This window comes from Callospermophilus lateralis, chromosome 18 (genome assembly GCF_048772815.1).
Source record: "Callospermophilus lateralis isolate mCalLat2 chromosome 18, mCalLat2.hap1, whole genome shotgun sequence".
Lineage (NCBI taxonomy): Eukaryota > Metazoa > Chordata > Mammalia > Rodentia > Sciuridae > Callospermophilus > Callospermophilus lateralis.
In genome coordinates this window covers 14,804,519-14,825,612 of record NC_135322.1, presented here as the reverse complement: position 1 = coordinate 14,825,612, position 21,094 = coordinate 14,804,519, and the positions used below count along the sequence as shown (strand labels likewise).

The following is a 21,094-nucleotide window of genomic DNA, read 5'->3' as shown; positions in this document are numbered from 1 at the left end:
TGGAGGAGCCCAGTAAAGACAGCACTGGACTAGGGTGGTGTGGCCAGGTGGAACCCAAACCTTATGCTCCAAGGAGGGACAAGCACGGGGTGATTAGCTGAAGTCCCTTCTGAATAATTGCAGTTAATTTTTGCTGAGCTCCTTTTTGTGCCCCACCCTGAGCTACGGATGCTGTATCTTTCCAAGAATTTTTGAGGCAGGCACTGCCCTACCCATTCTAGACACAGGACACCGAGGCTACGAGGAGGGCAGGCACTCGCCCAAGGTCACAGTGCCCAGGACTGGCAGGACAAGATTCGAACACCAGCTGGTCAGTTCCCTGAGCCACGAAACCTCCGCTGCTCTTTCTGCCTTCTAACTATTAAGTCATAAAAGGATATTCTTTTAATAATTAAAAATAACTTAAAAAGTGAGGTCTCCCTTAAGAAAGTTGGTTCACTTTAAAATAAATGTCAGCCAAGAGCGTTTAATCTGAGAAAAATTAAAATCCCGACCTCACACCATACACAAAAAGCCACTTCCAGATGGATTGCCAGCCGACATGGAATGCAACATGGTAAAGCTCTAGGAAAATAACATAAGAGAGCATCAGCCTGTTTTGGAGGTATGCAAATATTTCTTTCTTTCTTTTTAAAGAGAGAGAGAGAGAGAGAGAGAGAGAGAGAGAGGATTTTTTAATATTTATTTTTTAGTTTTCGGCAGACACAATATCTAAGTTTGTATGTGGTGCTGAGGATCGAACCTGGGCTGTAGGCATGCCAGGCGAGCGTACTACTGCTTGAGCTACATCCCCAGCCCCTGCAAATATTTCTTGAACAAGATATATATATAGCTATCCAGGGCTCAGGATGTAGCTCAGGGGCAGAGCAATTTTGTACTATGCTTGAGGCCCTGGGTTTGATCCATAGGACTGAAAATAAGAACCAACAACAAAAAAAAATTCACTATCCATAAAAGAAAAGATTGATCAACTAGACTATGCTAAAATAAAACCCTTTTGTTTATTTTGTTTAATGCCATTAAGAGCAGGGCACAGTGGTGCACACCTGTCATCCCAGCAGCTCAGGAGGAGGCAGGAGGACCGTGGGTTCAAGGCCAGCCTCAGCAACTTAGCCAGGTCCTGAGCAACTTACCGAGGATATGGCTCAGTGGTTAAGTGCCCCTGGGTTCCATCTCCAGTACCACAAAAAGAAAGAAAGAAAAGGCATTAACAGCACCTAAACTGACAAATGGCTTGTATCCAAAACATTTAAAAATGGACATCTCAGTAGAAAACCAGCCGAGACACTTGAACCAGCCCATCACAGAAGAAACAAAAGGACAGACAGAAGGCCAAAGTGTAAAAGAAAGACGTTCTATGTCCTGACTCATGGGAAACGCAAATTAAAATGACAGTGAGCTGCCACCTCACGCCCACCAGGATGACTTAAAGAGAGACAGCCGACAACGGCAACATTATCCCGAGGGCCCGAAGCGATGAAAACGTCCCCAGGGGCTGGTGGGAGGGAGACGGTTACCATGACCTTGGAAAACCCTTGGGTGGTATCCACTAGAGATGGAAGGACATCGACCATGGGACTCAGGCATCCTGCTCCCGGGTTTATATCCAAGAGAAGTGTGTGTGTGTGTGTGTGTGTGTGTGTGTGTGTTCACCCACAGAATCGGCTCTAGAATGTTAAGAACAGCAGCAAACACGGATCCCCACTGCCTGGTGGATAGGTAAATAGACCAGGGAACACGCACACAATGGATACTACTTGGCAACCAGGAGGAATGGATTGCATTTATCAGCCCAACCCAGATGAATTTCACAACAGTCATGCCGCGGGAGAAGTCGGCCCACGAGTCCACACTGCGCATTTCTATCTGTTATCACGTGCAAGAAAAAAAAAAAAAAAGGCAAAAATGGAACTACCGTGGATGGGGAGGCATACCTAGGTAGGAAAAGCAAAGTCCGGTCAACGTCAGCAAAGTAGGCTTCTCCACACGGAGGGACAAAGTAGTACTTGGGAAGGGTCAGGAGGGGGCTGGGGAGCTGCTGAGGTGGAATTTCTCTGCCTGGATGATCGTCACACAGCTGTGTTCATCTTATTGTACTCATTCCACGGGACACTTATGTTTTGGGTTCTTTTCTGTCTGTATGTCATATTTCATAATTTAAGAAAGTCTAACTGTGCATGGTGGCACAGGCCTGTTATCCCAGCAACTCAGGAGGCTGAGGCTGGAGGATCGCGAGTTCAAGGCCAGTCTTGGCAACTTATCAAAGCCCTAGCAACTTAGTGAGACCCTTTCTCAAAATAAAAAATAAAAAGGGCTGTGGGGGGGGGTGTCTCAGCAAAGTGTTTCTGGGTTCAATCCCCAGTACCAAAAAATAGAAAGAAAGAAAGAAAGTTTAAATGAATTAGAAAAGTAGGCTCCAGCGGTGGTGACGAGTTGTCTGGGGTTTAACCATAATTGGAAGGGGTATAGGATACTTGCTCTGTGCTAGGCACTGTTCCAAGGGTTTCCTATCTATTCCTTTATTTAATCCTCCTTTGAGGTAGTTACTGTTATTAACCCCACTTAACAGATGGGGAAACTGAGGCATCAGGAGGCTGAATCACTTGCCTAAGGCAGTCCGGGCTCTAGCTGTCTGGCCCCAGAGTGGATGCTCTGGTCACCACCCCAAGATTACAGCAAGACCCGAGGGCCGAGTCCCACTGCGCCACACGAGGCCCAGCACGTGTGACTCCAAGGGGGCCCTTGAACTTGGGTTGGCGGATGGACTTCCAGGGCCACAAGTACTTGGATAGGAGGAAAAAAAAGAAAAAAAAAACCTTCATCGAGTTTGCTTTTATTAGCCTTCAATGGATAGCCTTAAAATGCGGTCTGGAATCTCTATGGGTTCCCCAAGATCTTTTTTAGGGGTTCATATGTTCATAATGATACTAAAATGTCTTTGCCTCTTTCATTCTTCAAAGGCTCCCAGACCTGTGACGAGACCGTCCCTCCGACGGCTTTTGGAATGTGTGCAGGCCTGTGCTTATTTTATTTCTTTCTCTATTTTAGTTTTCTTCAGAGTCAATAGTAACAGATGTGACCACAATATAAAAAAGTTCATAAGTTTTCAGAGTGACACTTCTGAGAGCCTTTGCTGTCCTTGAACTTCAGCGCGTCCTCCTGGGGTGAGGAACTCAGGGTCCACCGGATTATTAGCGGACGGACGAAGGGCTTTGTCCTGCGAGGAACTCACAGGGGGTTTCGAACCTGTTACAGCCATTAGGGCGTCTCAAACGTCTTCCATGCGCATCAAAACTTCTAAGGCACCTTATTCCTTTGGGCCTGCCACCCGAGTGACGTTAAATGCATTAATAAATAAACACATGACATATTTGTTTTAAAAATATTTGTCTGTCTGTGATCAGCATGGTGTCTCTGTAACGCTCTGTGTTTGGTTTCCACGTGTAAAAACATGATCTTGAGAAGGGCTGGCCAGCTCGCCACAGGCGCTTTTAGCACAATGACAATTAAGAATCTGTCCTCCTGGGGATCATCAGAAAAAAATAAATAAATAAATAAAACAAGGAGTGACGTCATGACGGAGGCCACAGTAGTGGTGGTTAGAGGTTCTTGAGTCTGAGATGCTTTTCTTTCTATTTGAAGGTGCTGGGGAACTGTGCAAGGTGGGGTGCAGAGGGAGGAGGCTCAAACCTGCAGCAGATTCCTCTGCAGTTCAAGTCTCAAGTTGCCTGTCTGGGATTCTGGGCGCTGGACAGCCACAGAAACCCACACTCTGAGCTTACAAAGACGGGAGTGAGGTCATTGTAGCTGCAGACAAGAAGGGGTAAAGAGGGGCTGGGGACATGGTCAGTTGGTAGAGTGCTCTCCTCACATGCCCAAGGCCCTGGGTTCAATCCCAGCACCACAAAAAAGGGAGGGTGGTTAAAGACTGAAAATCTGGACCCCCAGGTCTTTTCTGCTGTTTGGCTTGGGGAACCCCCCAAGCATATTTGGTGACAAACCACCCCAACATTCAAATAGCTCACAAAGTTTTGCAGACTCTGGAATTCACGCGTTCATACTAGTAAAAATACCAGGCTTAGGATGCACTTGAACCCTCTGCCATCCCTGGCACGGCAAAAAACAAACCTATATCTGGTTTGTTTCCAGTCCTTACTGAGCCAGGCCGGATTTCCAGCATCAGCTTGTTTAATTCGCACAGCAGCCCAGGGGTTGTGAACTACTATCACCTCCTTTTTACAGGTGAGAAAACAGAAGTTCAGAGAAGTTGAGTAACTCGCCTAGAGCGCACAGCTCAAAGGCGGCACTGACATTCCAAGGCGGTCTGAGGAGGAGTCCGCGCACTAAGTTCAGAAAGGGAAGAAGCCCCAAGGAATTTCGAGAAAGATGTCGCCGGCTGGGCTGGAGCGGCCGGGATTCCCCGGTGCCTGCACACCTGGGGACCTGGGGACCGGGCATCGCCGGGCGCGGGCGGGTGTAGGTACCTGGGGCTCCGCAGCTGGGCGGTGGGGTGCGTGGGGGGACAGCGCAGCCTTACCTGTCCCGGAGCTAACCTGGTGTCCGGCTGGAGGCAGTGGCGACTGCGTGCTGTGCCCTTCTGGGTCCTCTTTCCTGTGCCCCACCCTGGGGGGTGGGTGGGCGTGGGGCGCCTGGGACCGGCCCGACCTGTGGGACCCGGGGCCCCAGCTGTCTGGGGAGCCGGTCACCCCGAGGCAACCAGTCCTTCCGGGGCTGGGACAACTGTGGGCGGCGGGAACCCAGCTGGGCGCCTGAAGCCCTCAAGCTCATAAATAGTGCGGCGACACTGGTGGCCGAGACCAGCGCGCGTAGCCGGCGCCCGCGAGGGTGAGCGGGAGGGTGTCCCGGGTCCCAGCCGCCCGCCCCGATCAGCCCCAGCTTGTCCCGGGGAACCGGAGAGAGCCCTGGGGACAGAGAGGGAGGACGGAGAGGGCCGGGCGACAGCTGGGGGGAGGACGGAGGCGGGGAGGACAGCGGCACCAAGGCAGGACGGGGTGCCGGGGGCCAGGGGAGAGGCTGGCTTCGTGAGCCACCCGGTGATGGAGCGAAGGGAGAGGGTCACTGAGACCGAAATGGAAGGCTGAGGACCGGGGCCAGCGGCGGGGCCCCTGGGGACAGGTGGGACACTAGGAATCTGGGCCATAAGGCCGAGGAGGCTGGGATGGGGAGCCAGGGACACCCCCGCGCTGGGCGCCACCAGTCCCCAGCCCCCTCCAGCTGTGAACTAGGGCCAAGCGCGGCCGGGCGTCCAGGGTTCAAATCCTCCCGGCTCCATCACGTCCTGGCCCTGCCACTGAGTCACCCGGTTGCTCAGTGCCCTCTCGGTGATAAGACGATGCTCGCCGCGGCCGCCTCCTCCTAGGAATGCGGGAGGCGTCCGGGTGCACCTGTGCTCAGTGCCCAGCGCGTCGCCAGGCTCAGAGCCTCGCGCTCCGCTGCGCTGACGGGTCTCCTCTCTCTCCAGCATCTGGATCACCAGCCCCTAGGAGGACCCCTGCCACCCTCCCGCCGTCCAGAGGAGGGACCAGCCGGCGCCATTGCCCTGCAGGAGCCCCTTCTCTCCACCCCTGCTCCCTCCCGCGGTCCCTGCCCTGCCTGCCCCCAGCGTCCGCCCACCATGAGCCCCCGCCGTGGCTGCTGCGCCTGCTGCTGGCTCCTCCTCCTCTCCTTGGGAGTCCAGCGGGCCCCAGGATACCCCAGCGCTGCCCCAGAGCAAGTCCATCTGTCCTACCCAGGTAAGTGTCCAGGGGTCCTGGCGATGAGTCTCCAGTGAGGCCCTGCGGTGCTTCCTTGGTTGGGGGCAGGAAGTCTGTGCCGAGTGCTGTGGACCCCGAGGCTGCTGGCTGTTTCCTCCTGGGCCTCAGTTGTCTATCTCTGTGAAATGGGTCTACCAGCCGTCCGCCTCTGGCTGTGTGGGAAATGACGGCGGTGTCCACCCCGTCCTGGGTGCTCTCCTGCTCTCCAAAGGGGGCTGCTGCTGCCCGTGCTCACTGTGTCGCTGTCATATCTTCAGGACCAGGCGTGTTAGTGCACAGTAGGCCCTAAGATCCATTGTGGAGGAAACTTCTAATCCCCCCACCCCCAAAAGTACTGGGATTGAACTGAGCCACATCTCCAGCCTTTTTTTTTTTTTTTTGATTCAGGGTCTCTCCTGCCTCAGCCTCCTGAGTGGCTGGGACTATAGGCATGTGCTTCCTCACCAACTCCTCCTGAGTGGAGCAGTCACAGGGGCACATGTCTGTAATCCCAGTGACTCAGGAGGCCGAGACAGGAGGATCTCAAGTTCCAGACCAGCCTGGGGCTCAGTCCCTGGGTACCAAATCCTGGTACCAAAAATAATTAATTAATTTAAAAAAGGAAAAGGTGTGAAATCTTGTAATCTGGACCTTCTGCATCCAGACCATCTGGTTTTGAATCTCAGTTTTTGCTACTTACCTGCTGTGTAGTGTTGGGCAAGTGACTTCACCTCCTGCACTGCTCATCTGGACAATGGAGTAATAGGAGAATGACTTTGTGGTGAGTCCCTGTGGAGTGGCAGAAGTGAGCCTGGCATGCAGCCGTGATGGGCGCACGTTTTTGTCTCAGGACAATGCTGAAGATGGTTGAGAACCTTGGAGAGCTTTAGTTTGCGTGAGCTATGTCTATCAACATTCACCGAACTAGAAATGGGAACTGCAGCCGGGGCTTGGCTCCATGGTAGAGCACTGGCCTAGCACATGCGCCTCTTTGGTTTCCCCCAAAAGCTGAGACATTTAAAAATATTTATTAAGTCATTTAAAATGAATAAGGACAAAACCTTCTATATGAGTATAAATGACTTTTTTTTTTTTTGGTACTGGGGATTGAACTCAGGGGCACTTAGCCACTGAGCCACATCCCAGCCCTATTTCTTATTTTATTCAGAGACAGTGTTTTTCTGAGTTGCTCAGAGCCTCATTAAACTGTTGAGGCTGGCTTTGAATTGCAACCTTCCTGCCTCAGCCTCCTGAGCTGCTGGGATTATAGGCATGGGCCATGGGGGATATAGGCATGTACCACCGCACCTGGCTAAGTGACATTCTTAACGAAAAAAAAAAAATCCAGAAAATTCTATTTTGCCAAAAAAGAAATATAATAAGGACGAGGACAGTGGAATTGACTTAAATCTTTTATTCTGTCTTTTTCTTTCTTTTTTCTTTTCTTTTTGTGGTATTAGGAATTGAACCCAGAGGTGCTCTACCACTGAGTGACATCCCAGTCCATTATTATTATTATTATTTTATTTTGAGAAAGGGCCTTACTAACTTGCCTAGGCTGGCTTCAAATTTGCAGTCCTCCTGCCGCAGGCCCCCAGTACCCGGGATCACAGGCGTGCCACTGGTCCCAACTAGATTTACACCTTTTAAAAGTCTGGCTGAACAGGTGACAGCCAGACTCTCCCTCACTGCTCCTCTCCCAGTTTTTGGTGGCACCTTGGTGCAGGCCACGTAGGTGAAGGAGATCTGATCTCATCAGGCACGTGGCTGAGACAGGGAGGAAGAGTTCAATAGGAGTTTCAGATAACGGTGGCTAGTTTTTCTTTGATACTGCACCAGAACACAACATAAGTTTTAAAAAATCTATTTAGTCGTCAATGAACACACAGGATCTTTATTTGTTTTATGTGGCACTGAGGATCGAACCCAGTGCCCCGCGCATGTGAGGCAAGCGCTTTACCACTGAGCTACAGCCCCAGCCCCAAGTTTTTTCTTATTTTGAAAAAAAAAATTTAGAAAAGTTTTAATTTTGAAGTAAATGTAGACTTCCAGAAGACTTTCAAAGGGGTGTGTGGACCTCTCTGCCCTGCATCCATCTTCCCTTGGGGGGACTCTCTTCCATCACCCCAGCACTGTCAAGGCTCAGGCACGCCCACGGATGCCATGTTGTTAGTGAACTTTTGGCTCCACCTCTGCCTTTACTCCAATTCACAACCCCAGCCCCTCCCTGCACTTATTTCTACCGTGATGGTTCCTCAGTCTTTTCTTGTTTTTAAGTCCTTGACTCCCCCAAACCCTGCTTTTTCCTCATTGAGACAGACTCTCACTATGTTGCCCAGCCTGGCCTTGAACTCCTGGGCTCAATCGATTCTCCTGCCTCAGTTTCCCCAGTAGCTGGAGCTAAATATGCACAGCACACCACTGCACCTGGCTCCCTGACACTTTTTTTTTTTTTGGTGCCAGGGATTGAACTCAGGGAGCCACACCCCCAGCCCTATTTTGCATTTTTTTTTTTTTAATTTAGAGACAAGGTCTCCCTGAATGGCTAAACACCTTGCCATTGCTGAGGCTGCCTTTGAACTTGCGATCCTCCTGTCTCAGCCTCCCGAGCGGCTGGGATTCCCAGCATGCGCCACTGCGCCTGGCTCGGGTTTAATGTTTTAAATAATTTATTTTGAATGTCATATATAAATGTTGTATTTAGGATGTCTGAATCTGAACCTCAGAATGGTCTGTAGATTTTTTTTTTTTAATTGAGACATAAGATCTGGATATCTTTAAGGGGCACATTATGAGAATTTGATACATGTATATAATGTATAATCATCAAATCAGGATAATAAGCACCTTCATTGCTTTAATGATACCTATCATAATTTTAGATTTAACAGTGGTTTCCAAAAATATGACAGAGAATCCCCATCCCCCACCCCTACTCATTCCCTGTCTGTGAGCACCTTGGGTAATCATGGTACAATGACAAAAACCATTTTTTTTTTTTTTTTTTTTTGACAAAAACCAATGCAGGCTCTCCCTGCTTTCCAATTCCAGATTATATGATCTGGAGTCAGACTCTTCAGTTTCATGAGCCTCAATTTACTTCTTTATAAAATAAGAGTGACAATAGGGATTACATAACACCCACAGCTTTACAACAGGTCCTATACTCGACCTGTACTTGCTCCAGAAAAATGGAGCCAGGCACAGCTGTGTGCATGTTTAGTCTCAGCTACCTGGGAGGCTGAGGCAGGAGGATTGCTCAAGCCCAGGAGTTGGAGGCCAGCCTGGGCAACCTAGCAAGCTCAAAATAAAATAAAGTAAATTAAAATAAAATTAAAAAAAAAAAAAAGCCAAACAAAACAACAAAACAGGAAACCAAGGTGTACAGGGCCTTGGACCCGCTGCAGGCCTGGTTCTGAGTTCATGAACTCCTCTAAGTCTGTGCCGTTGCAGGATCCAGTCCCGGATCTCATGCTACATTTTGTGGCTCTGCCTCCTGAGCCCCGTCCAATCTGTCAGTTTCTCACTTCTTTGTCTTTGTGATCTGGGTATTTTTGAGTACGATCAGGTATTTTGCAAGATGTCCCTAATTCTGAGTTTGTCTGGTGTCTCCTGATGGTGAATGAGGTTGTGAATTTCAGGCGACACTCCCATAGACGAGCTCTAGCGGCCCTTTCTCTGATTGATAGCAGAGGGTCCCTGATGTGGGTGTGGCTTTTGGCTGCCGCTGCTGCTGTTGACCTTGTAGGCTTGGTTAAGGAGACAGATGCCTGCTGGCTTTCTCCACCTAAAGTCATTATTCTCCTCTTCACAGTTAATAAATGGCTTGAGGGAGCAGCTCAAGACTCAGAAATCCTATTCCTCCCCAGTGTTCACCCACTAATTTTAGTATCAATCAGTGGATTTTGTCTGCAATAATTATTAGTGTGGTGCTTGCCTAACTGTGATAATTTTCTCATTCTCTCTTTCCACCTAATTGAACTGTTAGTATAAGGAGGAGTGGTCCCTCCCTCCTCCGTTTATTCAATTATTTATTCCTATCATGGACTCATGGGTATTTCTTATTTTTCTTTTCCTTTTTCTTTTTGTGTTTTTGTTTTGGTTTGTTTCATTCTGAGGATTAAACTCAGGGGCACTTAGCCACTGAGTCACATCCACAGCCCTATTTTATTTTTTATTTAGAGACAGGGTTTTTCTGAGTTGCCCAGGGCCTCGCTAAGTTGCTGAGGTTGGCTTTGAATTTGAGATCCTCCTGCCTCAGCCTCCCAAGCTGCTGGGATTTTAGACGTGCACCACTTCGCCTGGCTCATGAATATTTCTTTTATTCCATAAGTGAATTCCAATGCTATTGTTAATTATTCTGCAGCTCACAGTGTCCCGGATTTGGTCCTTTGGAATTGCTCCTGATTGGCTTCTGTGTTCTTTCTTTCTAACACCCCCCCCCCCCCCCCCGTTTTGAGCGGTTCCTCACTTTCTGACACCATAAATGATTTCCTGCCCCTTCCTGGGAATCACCTATTCTCCAGCGAGTCCGAACTCCTTTTACTGGAGAATGGGTATTTAGACACCAGTCTCAGCACCAGGTGCGCTCACTGGGCCTGGGATGTCACTGCTTCATCTCTCTCAATAAGCAGAGCAAGGCGGTCCCTGTGGACAAACACGCACACCGCACATCTAGATGTCTGTATTTGTCTGTGTCAACATCGACACCACAAGCTCCCGCTGATACCTCTGATTTCCACCTAACTTTCGTGTGCTGGAGGAAGAGCCCATGTCCACAACATTATGCCAGACCATCTGGTATTTTGACGCCTTGACTTGGTTGCTGACATTTAACTGAACCAACCCCTTTCCTTACTTGCAATCTCTTGGTCCAACACGGAGGAGTCTGACTCTCCCTCCCACCTACCTACTGCCTGTTCCACCTTAGCCTCAGCAAGGACACCGGCCCCTTCCCCACCAGTTATTCTCCTCCCCTACTCCCTTGAGTGTGTTGTGCTGGTCATTTTTTTTTTATATCACGGGGGCCATGTGCTAGTGCTTATATTTCATATTGGGTTCCTTCCACACGCTGGGTGGTCTTATTTATTTATTTACTTATAATATTTATGTTTTTAGTTGTGGTTGTCACAATACCTTTATTCCCTTCATTTATTTTTATATGGTGCTGAGGATCGAACCTGGTCCCACCCGTGCAAGGTGAACGCTCTACCGCTGAGCCCCAGCCCCAGCCCAGATTACATTCTTGTGCCGTTTTTTTTTTTTTTTTTTTTTTTTTTTTTTTTTAATTTAATTATGTTCCTGGAAATCATGTCATGACAGTGCATAGAGCTTCTTCTTCTTTGTGTGTTGTACTAAAGATTGAATCCAGGGCCTAGCACATGCTGAGCACTGAGCCACATCCCCAGCCCTATTTATCTTTTGAGACAGGGTCTCACCAAGTTGCTGAGGCTAGCCTTGAACTTATGATCCTCCTGCCTCAGCCTCCCGAGCCTCTGGGATTACAGACATGCATCGCAGCGCCAGCTCCTCATTCACGTTTGCCTCACTGCGTGGGTGGTGTTGAGGCTCCCTCCCATCCACAGGCATTTAGGTTGTTTCTGGAAGTTTACAATGACAACGAGTGCTGCCACCGCTGACCCTGTGCACGCACACTTTCGTGTGCTGGAGGAAGAGCCCAGTCCGCAACATTATGCCAGACCATCTGGTATTTTGATGCCTTGACTTGGTTGCTGATATTTAAGAATTGGAAGCTACCACTTAAAAACCCGAATTTGCATATCTATCTATATTGTATGCTCCCAGGAGATAAAAGAAATCTCTGTGTAAAGATTTACTCTAGAAGTCGATAGGTTTGGTGGCGCCCCGCCAGCTCCTGCCTGGCAGCTCTCCAGAGCTGAGCCACCGCTGTCCCTCTTGGAGAGGGCGGGTTCCACAGTTTGCGCATGCTCCGTTGCCTGCTGCCTTGTCCCCTTGTCCCCGTTTATATCACCTCCCTGGCCTCCAGACATCTGCGTTGGCATCTCTGGGATGGCATCACATGTGTGCAGTGTTTACTTAACACAGAGCCGTGCACAGTGAAGAATATTGATAAGATATTCATTTAACCCTGACTCTATCATTGTTTCAAGTGCTTGGCTTCAGTAGCCACCAGCGATTGGTTCTAGAACCTTCCATGAACACCAAAGCCTGCTGAGGCTCATGCTCAAGACATTCAATGGCACAGTCTTTGCACATAACCTCTGTGCCTCTACCCGTGCACTTTAGCTCCTCCCTAGATCACGTACTATACCTAATTCAACACAAATGATTGCTCACTGAGTCGTTCGGGGAACCAGGGCAAGGGAAGACCCTCTGTGTGTTTACTACTGACTCATTATCCACCCACCCCCCCGGAACATTTTGAACCCACAGTTAGTTGAGGGTCAAAAAGGATGTGGAAATCGCGGACATGGAGGGCTAATTTATTTTAAAAATATGTATTTTAGGTGTCAATGGACCTTTATCATATTTATTTATATGCAGTGCCGAGCATCGAACTCAGGGGCTCACACATGCTAGACAAGGGCTCTCCTAGACAAGGGCTCTCCTAGATATATTAAATATATAAGTGCTCTATTATATGTTGAACTTATTCTTAGCATTTATTTTTTAGTTATAGGTGGATGCAATATCTTTATTTATTTCTGTGCGGTGCAGAGGATCGAACCAGTGCGCCACCACTGAGCCCCGTCCCCAGCCCCCTGTATATCTATTTTTTCATCTAAGCTTGGTAACGACCTTGCAGGGGACCTGGTATCGTCACTCCGTTTACACCCAGGGGAACCGGGGCTGGGACGGCGCGGCGACCTGGTGTTGTACTCGGGTAGCTCCCGGGTCCTTGGCCGACGGCTCTGCCAGCGCCCCTTGTGCCAGCCCCAGCGCCCAGGCCCCTGACCCGTGCCCTCCCGCAGGTGAGCCGGGCTCCATGACGGTGACCTGGACCACGTGGGTCCCCGCGCCGTCCGAAGTGCAGTTCGGGCTGCAGCCGTCGGGGCCCCTCCCGCTGCGGGCGCGGGGCAGCGCGCGGCCCTTCGTGGACGGCGGCATCCTGCGGAGGACGCTCTACATGCACCGGGTGACGCTGCGCCGGCTGCTGCCGGGGGCGCAGTACGGTGAGCGCCCCGCGGGCTGGGTCCCCGAGGGGACGGGAGCGCATCGATGATGCCCACGGGCGGTGGCCGGGCGGGCTGGTGACCCTGCCCACCGCGCCCCCCACGCCGGGCGCCCGGACGGAGCCGAGGAGGGCAGGGGCCTCCCCTGTCACCCGGCCTGGGCGATGCGCTGACCATGCGCTGACCGTGGCCTTTCTCGTCCCCCCAGTTTACCGCTGTGGCAGCGCCCAGGGCTGGAGCCGGCGGTTCCGCTTCCGGGCCCTGAAGAACGGGGTCCACTGGAGCCCCCGCCTGGCCGTGTTTGGGGACCTGGGGGCCGACAACCCCAAGGCCTTCCCCCGGCTGCGCAGAGACACCCAGCAGGGCCTGTTCGACGCCGTTCTCCATGTGGGTGAGGCATCGGCCCGGGCGCTGGGGACGCAGGGGCGCCCGGGAGAGGGACGGGGACAGGCTGGCCAGGAGGTGGTGTCCGAGGGTCACAGCCTGCCCAGGTCAGAGTCCCAGCTCCGCCCTGTAGGGTGAGAGATTTTCCTGTATAATAATGAAAAGAGATCGGGCCTGGTGGCCCGCAGGACGCCCCACCGACTCAGGAGGCTGAGGCTGGAGGATCCCAAGTTCAAAGCAGCCTCAGCAAGTTAGCGAGGCCCTAAGCAGCTCAGCGAGACCCTGTCTCTAAATAAAATATTTAAAAAGGGCCTAGGAATCAACAACAAGCCAAGGTGCTGCCTCCGAGTCACTGTCCCTCTGGGGTCAGGGCTGGAAAATGGGGTGGGCCCTGCGTGGTTCACAACACCAGCTCTGTCAGGTCCCCTGATTGTACTCCTGGGTCTCACTCCCCAGCCGTGTGGCCCGGAGCCTCAGTTTCCCCATTTACCACGGGGACAGTACGACACCCCCTTCTGGGGATGTTTGGAGGTTGGAGTGACTGGGTGTGGGAGGTATTTGGAGCCGAGCTCGGTACACAATCATCCCCAAACTCTATGTGTACTGATGTCATTGTTGATCTGGGAGGGGACAAGTGGCAGACAGACATGGTGCCTGGTGTGATCAGAGCCCAGCAGACAGCATTGTCCTGAGGGGGCTCGGGGACCAGAGCATGTGCACGTGGGTTGGGGTAGGGATCTGGGACCCAGGGGTGTCACAGCGCCCCCCAGCCACACCTGAACCACCAGTCGGCCTCTCGGTTCTGGCCAAAGCAGAGCCCCATTGGTCCTGACTCTCCCTGCCACTTGGCCCCCAGGAGACTTTGCCTACAACATGGATCAGGACAACGCGCGCGTCGGGGACAGGTTCATGCGGCTCATTGAACCCGTAGCTGCCAGCTTGCCATACATGACGTGCCCGGGGAATCACGAAGAACGCTAGTGAGGATCAAGGGCCATAGGGGTGGCAAGGGCTGGGTCAGTGAAAATGCTTTGTCCTTCTTAGTGTCTCACCTTAGTCCCTCATGCTGCTGTGTCCCACTTGTAGTAGCCAAAACGAGGAGATGAGGGATGGGCTGGGAGCTGGACTCTGGGTCTGACAGTGTAGAGGTGGGGCTGCAGCTCCTGGACCCTCACCCTCTGACTTGCTTTTTTTAGCAACTTCTCTAACTACAAGGCCCGATTTAGTATGCCAGGGGACAATGAAGGCCTGTGGTACAGGTAATCTGGGGAGAGCTGGCGGGTTGGCCTCGTTCCCCTGAAGGACCAGAGGTGCAGAGACCCCAGCTCTGACCCCTGCCCTTTGACCCCACAGCTGGGACCTGGGCCCCGCCCACATCATCTCCTTCTCCACCGAGGTGTATTTCTTTCTGCATTACGGCCGCCACCTGGTCCAGAGGCAGTTCCGCTGGCTGGAGAGCGACCTCCAGGTAGGTGGGTGGAGGCCCCGTTGTGCCCGGGGCCGGTCTCGCCTCTTCCTTGGCCTCACCCGGGCCCTGCTCTCTAGAAAGCCAATAAGAACCGGGCGGCGAGGCCCTGGATCATCACCATGGGCCACCGGCCCATGTACTGCTCCAACGCCGACCTGGACGACTGCAGGTGGCATGAAAGCAAGGTGAGGACCCTCCGGGGCGGGGCGGGGCGGGCAGCCAGGTGGCACCGCAGCCTGGGTCCCCCTCACCGCCTGCGCATCCCGCCAGGTCCGCAAAGGCCTCCACGGCAGGCTGTACGGGCTGGAGGATCTCTTCTACAAATACGGTGAGTGACCCTGGCCACCCCCGGCCCCGCCCGCCCCGCCCGCCCCACTCAGGGCCCTGACCCCATCTTCCCTGCGTCAGGAGTGGACCTGCAGATCTGGGCTCACGAACACTCCTATGAGCGACTGTGGCCAGTTTACAACTACCAGGTGAGGCTCCTGGACCTCGGGGCTGAGGTCAGTGTGGTCACAGCCCCTGGACACACCCGTCCTCCTGTCCCTTCCCCAGGTGTTCAATGGCAGCCTGAAGTTTCCCTACACCAACCCCCGAGGCCCTGTGCACATCATCACAGGATCCGCGGTGAGCCCCCGGGGAAAGGGGCCTTGCTCTCTCCCCTTTGGATAGATATATGTGTGTATATAGTTTTCTTTTCTTTTTTTCCCTGGTACTGGGGATTGGACCCAGGAAGGCTCTTCCTCTGAGCCACATTCCCCAGCCCTTTTTTTTTTTTTTTTTTAATTTTAAAACAGAATCTCACTAAATTGCTGAGGCTGGCCTTGAACTTGCAATCCTCCTGCCTCAGCCTCCTAAATCGCTGGGATTACAGGCGTGCACCGCCGTGCCCAGCAAGAGGGCTTATTTTTAAAGTCGATTCTTACATGTGATTAAGATCAAAGTCAGACTCGCTGGGGATCAAGATTCAAACGGTGCAGAGGGCAGGAGGTGAGCCTTGGCCACCCACGACCCCCTCTGCTGTTCTCAGTCCTCGTGTCTCTCGGGTGGCATTTGAAGCTGTTCCTGCCTAGAGAAGTGAGTAATGTCGAGACTGAGACATGTTCTCAGATCCCCACTTTGCAAAGAGGACCTGGATCACGCTCAGACCCGGGGGCTTTCACAACTCAAAGCCTGGGCCCGCCCCAGACAAAACACGGGTCTTTGAGGGGGGACCCTGACCTCACCACACTGGAGCCACCACCTGGAAGAGGAAACAGCCGGTCACCAGGGTCTGCTGGCTTCTCCTCCCCTCCCAGCCTCGGCCCACAGCGGTCACTATTCTGACCTTCCTCCGCAGGGATCGCTTCTTTTGTTTCGTTTGACTGATGGATGGACAGAGTGCTGGGGACTGAACCCAGCAGCCTGTACCTCTGAGCTCCATCCCCAGCCCCTTTTATTACGTTCCGACACACAGTCTCGCCAAGTTGCCGAGGCTGACCTTGAACTTGCCACCCTCCTGCCTCAGCCTCCCAGGTCGCTGGGATCACAGGCCCGTGTCACTGAACTGGGCTCCTCTCATTTCCAATTGTGAAGTGATCTCAGATGTACGGGCTGAGAGGTTGCAAACGTGACATAAGGGTGTTCCGTGTGCCCTTCGCTGAGATTCCCCAAATTTGAACCTTTAGCCTCATTTGTGTTAATCTTACGTCTCTCCTCTTAAGTCCTATTTTTAGATCCATTCAAGAGCACATGGCAGGACTGGGCTGGGGCTCAGGGGCAGAGCGCGTGCCTGGAGCGGGTGAGGCCCTGGGTTCCATCCCCGGCACCCCATAAAAATAAATAAGTAAAGTTAATTATGTTCATCTACAACTAAAAAAAAAAAAAAGAAAGAAAGTTGCAGACATGAATTCCTTTCACCCACCTGTATGTCCTTTATAAAAGGACACTGTCTCACATCACTACACTGTGACGACCAAACACGGGAAATACACTGTCACCCAACCTACCGGCCTGATTCAGATGAGCCAGTAAAGGCCAAAATGACCCTTCCCCAGTCCAGGACCCGGGCCGTGGTCACGTGTTGTGTTTAGGTGGCTTTCTCTTTAGCTTCCTTTAATTGGGGACATTTCTCCACTCTCTCTCCATCTTTTGACATTGACAATTTTGAAGATTCTGTGAAATTGCTTTGTAGCGTATCCTTCAACTCGGGTTAGTCCAATGTTACTCATGAATAGATCAAAGTTCTGCAATTTTGGAGGGGCAGGGAGTAGTGGGGATTGAACCCAGGGGCCCTCGACCACTGAGCCACATCCCCAGCCCTATTTTGCATTTTATTTAGAGACAGGGGCTCCCTGAGTTGCTTAGGGCCTCACTTTTGCTGAGGCTGGCTTTGAACTCGAGATCCTCCTGCCTCAGCCTCCCCAGACGCTGGGTTGACAGGCGTGGGCCTTGGTGCCTGCGAGGTCATGCATTTTTTGGTCACAACAGCAACCCTGGGTCGTCAGCGGGTCCTTCCAGGAAGCAGAGAGGCCTCTTGGACTTCTCTGAGCCTCCTGTTTCCCAGCTGGGCATGTGGCCTGGTCTGAGTGGCTCCTGGCTCTTGCTTCAGTCACTTGTCACCAAACGGGGTACAAAATGGAGATTATTTTGAGTCTCCCTCCTCTACGCCTGTGGGGGCTGCTTCTCTCCTGGCCTGGACTCTTCCCGCGCCTCGGGCCTGGCGTCTTAGAAAGCTCTCTCAGAGGGTCCCCCTGTGGCCGGGGGAGACCCACCGATTTCTTCTATTCTTCAAATGGCTTCTGCCTTTCCATGTGCGTCTCCCCAGCTTTGCAGTGGTCACCCCGGGAGTTATCTAACTGAAGGGCCCGGGGCATCTGGGAGGCTGCCGTTGGGACACAGCCCGGTGCTTTTCCAGAAATCCAAAGCCCAGCGGAGGGAAGGCTGGCCAGGCCCACGGCCCCCGGAACACGGCTGTCAACTGGCTTTGTCTGTCCTGGGGGCAGCAGGGCCTGGCCTGACGAGTCCTTTCTGTTTCTTGGGTCCTGAACCTGCCCCAGCTCCGCCTCTGACCCGCTCTTCCCCCTCAGGGCTGTGAGGAGCGACTGACCCCCTTTAGCATCTCCCCGGGGCCCTGGAGCGCCCTGCGCGTGAAGGAGTATGGGTACACCCGGCTGCACATCCTCAACGGGACCCACGTCCACATCCAGCAGGTGTCTGATGACCAGGTCAGTGAGGGACGAGTCGTTAGAACCTGGAACTCAGGAATAAATAAGTCTCAGAGCTGGGGAGGCTGAGGCAGGAGGATCCCGAGTTCAAAGCCGGCCTCGGCATAAGTGAGGCCCTAAGCAACCCAGTGAGCCCCTGTCTCTAAATAAAATACAAAATAGGGCTGGGGGTGTGGCTCAGTGGTTGAGTGCCCCTGAGCTCAATCCCTGGACCAAAAATAAATAAGTAAGTAAATAAATAAGAGAAGACACTAGAGCTGGAAATCCTGGGTTCAAATCCTGCCTCTGCTTCCTACCAACTGTGTGACCTTGAGCAACACATCAAATCACCTGGAGCCTCGCTTTTCCCATCTCTGAAATGGGGGTGAGGGTTACATGGCGATGGAATGACTTGTGTGGGAAGAGGGGAGAACAGTGTGTAGGGCAGGGAATTCGGCAGGGGAAGGAGGAAGGTGGGTGATGGGAGGCGGGTGGGAGTCGAGAGACGCGCATGCGTCGTAGGGGTCACTTCAGGTTAGGTGGACCCAAAGAGCCATGGCTCATTTTATTCTTTCCATTGTGGTTCTGAAATATGGACACAATGTGATTTATTGAGCACCTGCTGTATACCATGCAGTGAGTTAGGCCCTCTGCATTTAGGAGCCCGTCAATCCCCATCACAATCCCTCAGGAATAGATCTATCTTTATATTTTATGGATGAGGGAACTGAAGTCCAGAGAGGGGAAGTAATTTTCCCAGGGTCACACAGCTGGAGGAGGGAAGAACTGTAATCTGATCCTGAACACGGCATTTTCAGTACAAATCACTTCGGGTATGGAACAGCGCACACAGGACACGCGGACTCCTGTGGGCATTGTCCTATTCCACCCTCACAGTGGCCCTTGGGGCTGCCCTGTCCTGTTGCTCCCCTCATCAAGTACAGCACGGGACTCACACGCCTCCGGCCACACAGACGGGGTGTGCTGGGAATTACCGGGTGCCTGGACTCCAGGATTTGTGCTGTTTTAAAAAATTATTTTTGGTCCTGGAGATGGAACCCAGGGTGCCTTACCACTGAGCTACGTCCTCGGCCCTTTTTATTCTTATTTTGAGACTGGGTCTTGGTAATTGTTGGGGGCCTCACTGAATTGCTGAGGCTGGCCTCCAACTTGTGAGCCTCCTGCCTTAGCCTTCACGGTCATTGGGATTACAGGTGTGCACCACGGTGCCTGGAGTTGAGACTGTGTTCTTAATAACTGCCGCCTCCACGTCCCCAGTACTTGTCACATCTGGGCTCCCCCTTTGCCCCTGTTCAAATATTATCTCATTTAATCCCCACAGTGTCTATGACAGAGGTTCTACCACTACCATCTCCCCCTTTTTTTTTTTTCTTTTCCTGGACTGGGGATGGAGCCAGGGCTTCGCACATGCTCACAAGCTCTCTCCCACTGAGCCACTTCCCCCCGCTCAACTCTACTTTTCAAATGAAGAATATCAACTCAGAGAGGTGCAGCAATTTTTCCAGGGCCACTCAGCCCATCAGGGGCAGGGACAGGTGCTGAGCACAGGCCGCTGGCCCCGGGCCAGGCTTCCAGCCCTCAGAGCCTTCCCTGACTCTGTCCGTTGCAGGACGGGAAGATCGTGGATGACGTCTGGGTGGTGAGGCCCCTGGTTGGCCGGAGGATGTACCACTAGGGATGGGGCCACTGTCATCGGGCACTTGCCGCCGTGGACGGAACGGCTGGACATTGCTGTGACTGGGTGGGGAGTCAGGCGGGTCCCGCTCCCCTACCCTCCAGAGGCCCTGTGTGTCCTGACGGGGCCGAACAGTAGGAGCCTGGCTGCGGGGGGACCGGCGTGACAGTGGAGCAGGCCCGGGTCTCGCCTGGCACCGACCCCCTCCTGGGTAGCATCGGGCACCGGCTGTGGCTCTGGGGACTCCGCCTCTGCGGGCACCGCCATCAGGACCCCGCCGTCAGGACCCCGCGAACCGCAGGTGGCACACGTGGCTCTTGCTCCAGATCCCGGCCCTCGGTGGCTGCGGCGCCCAGGCAGAGCTCCGGGTCCCTGTGGCCTGGGTTCCCCCCGACCACCCCGGCCAAAGTCGGCCGCTTGGCTTCCATTGAGGGGTCTCCCTCCTGGGACAGGGGTCTGTGAGGGTGACAGGGACAGGCATCGAGTCCACCACCTCCACCGAACCCTGCCCGGCTCTCTGGACACGGTCTCTCCCGCTGGACTGTCAGCCTGGGCCCGGGCAGAGCCAGCTGCTCCCCGGCAGCTGCACACAGACTCACTACATGAATGAAGGTCGCCTCGTGTCCGGCTCTGGCCAGGTGACACTGGGGACAGCAATGAATCAGCCCCAGTCCTGCCCACAGGCAGCAGAGGATCCGTCATCCAACCCAGGTGACCCACGAGGAACGGGGGAACACCACAGAGGGACCAGGGCTGAGCTGGTGTCCCCTGTGGGCCTGGCATGTCCCGTCCCGGGCTGGGTGAGGCTGTGGACGTGCCTGGGCCGAGGCGTCCACAGAGGGCAAAGGCCTGGCACTGAAGCCAGATGGCAGTTGGATTCAAGTCTCAGTTGTGGTGAAGTGTCACCCCCTTTCTCCACTGAAAAGTCCTAACTGGGCTGCTCCAGACAGCCCCACCACGGCCGGCTTAGGCCTGTCAGCAGAAGAGTCTGGCAAAAGAGTCCAATGGAGATAAACTTCCCATTTTCCTGTCGCCCTGTTTACTTGGCCACTGGCTGGGAAGACACCAGCCCTCCAGGTGCTGGACACCCGTCACTATTTTTTTCACAAATGTATCCAGTATAGAACTTTGTAGAAATGTGCAAACAAGGCCTCTGGCCTAGGGCTGGGCTTCACAGAGATGTCTACATGTTTAAGATAAGTTAGAACTGGGCTCCATGGTAACCGCCGGCAGGGGAGGAAGGAGACGGGAGGAGAAGCTCCCCCCTTCCCAGGTGTTGTCCTTGAAGGGTTAACTTGTCCAGAACAGTGAGAGAAAAAGCTGCTTTATGTGAACTTCTGCCGACTGGGAACTTTGGAGCCCCTCCCCTTACATGCTGGGTACAAAACTCTGAAGCTCCCTGAACTCGGGGTTCGGGGGATTGATGACAGCAACAGCTGTGCCCCCTGAACCTG

The 21,094-nt window shown here is 52.9% G+C and overlaps 1 protein-coding gene across 1 annotated transcript; it reads left to right on the top strand.

Annotated features, from left to right (window-relative positions):
• Positions 1–5,635: 5,635 nt before the first annotated feature.
• Positions 5,636–19,640, top strand: Acp7 (acid phosphatase 7, tartrate resistant (putative)). The gene is made up of 12 exons (XM_076837537.2): positions 5,636–5,753; positions 12,707–12,907; positions 13,116–13,298; positions 14,148–14,271; positions 14,488–14,550; positions 14,645–14,759; positions 14,837–14,944; positions 15,030–15,087; positions 15,168–15,235; positions 15,315–15,386; positions 17,828–17,965; positions 19,575–19,640. The coding sequence occupies exons 1-12, from the start codon at positions 5,636–5,638 to the stop codon at positions 19,638–19,640; spliced, it is 1,314 nt and encodes a 437-aa protein (XP_076693652.1).
• The last annotated feature ends 1,454 nt before the right edge of the window (positions 19,641–21,094 follow it).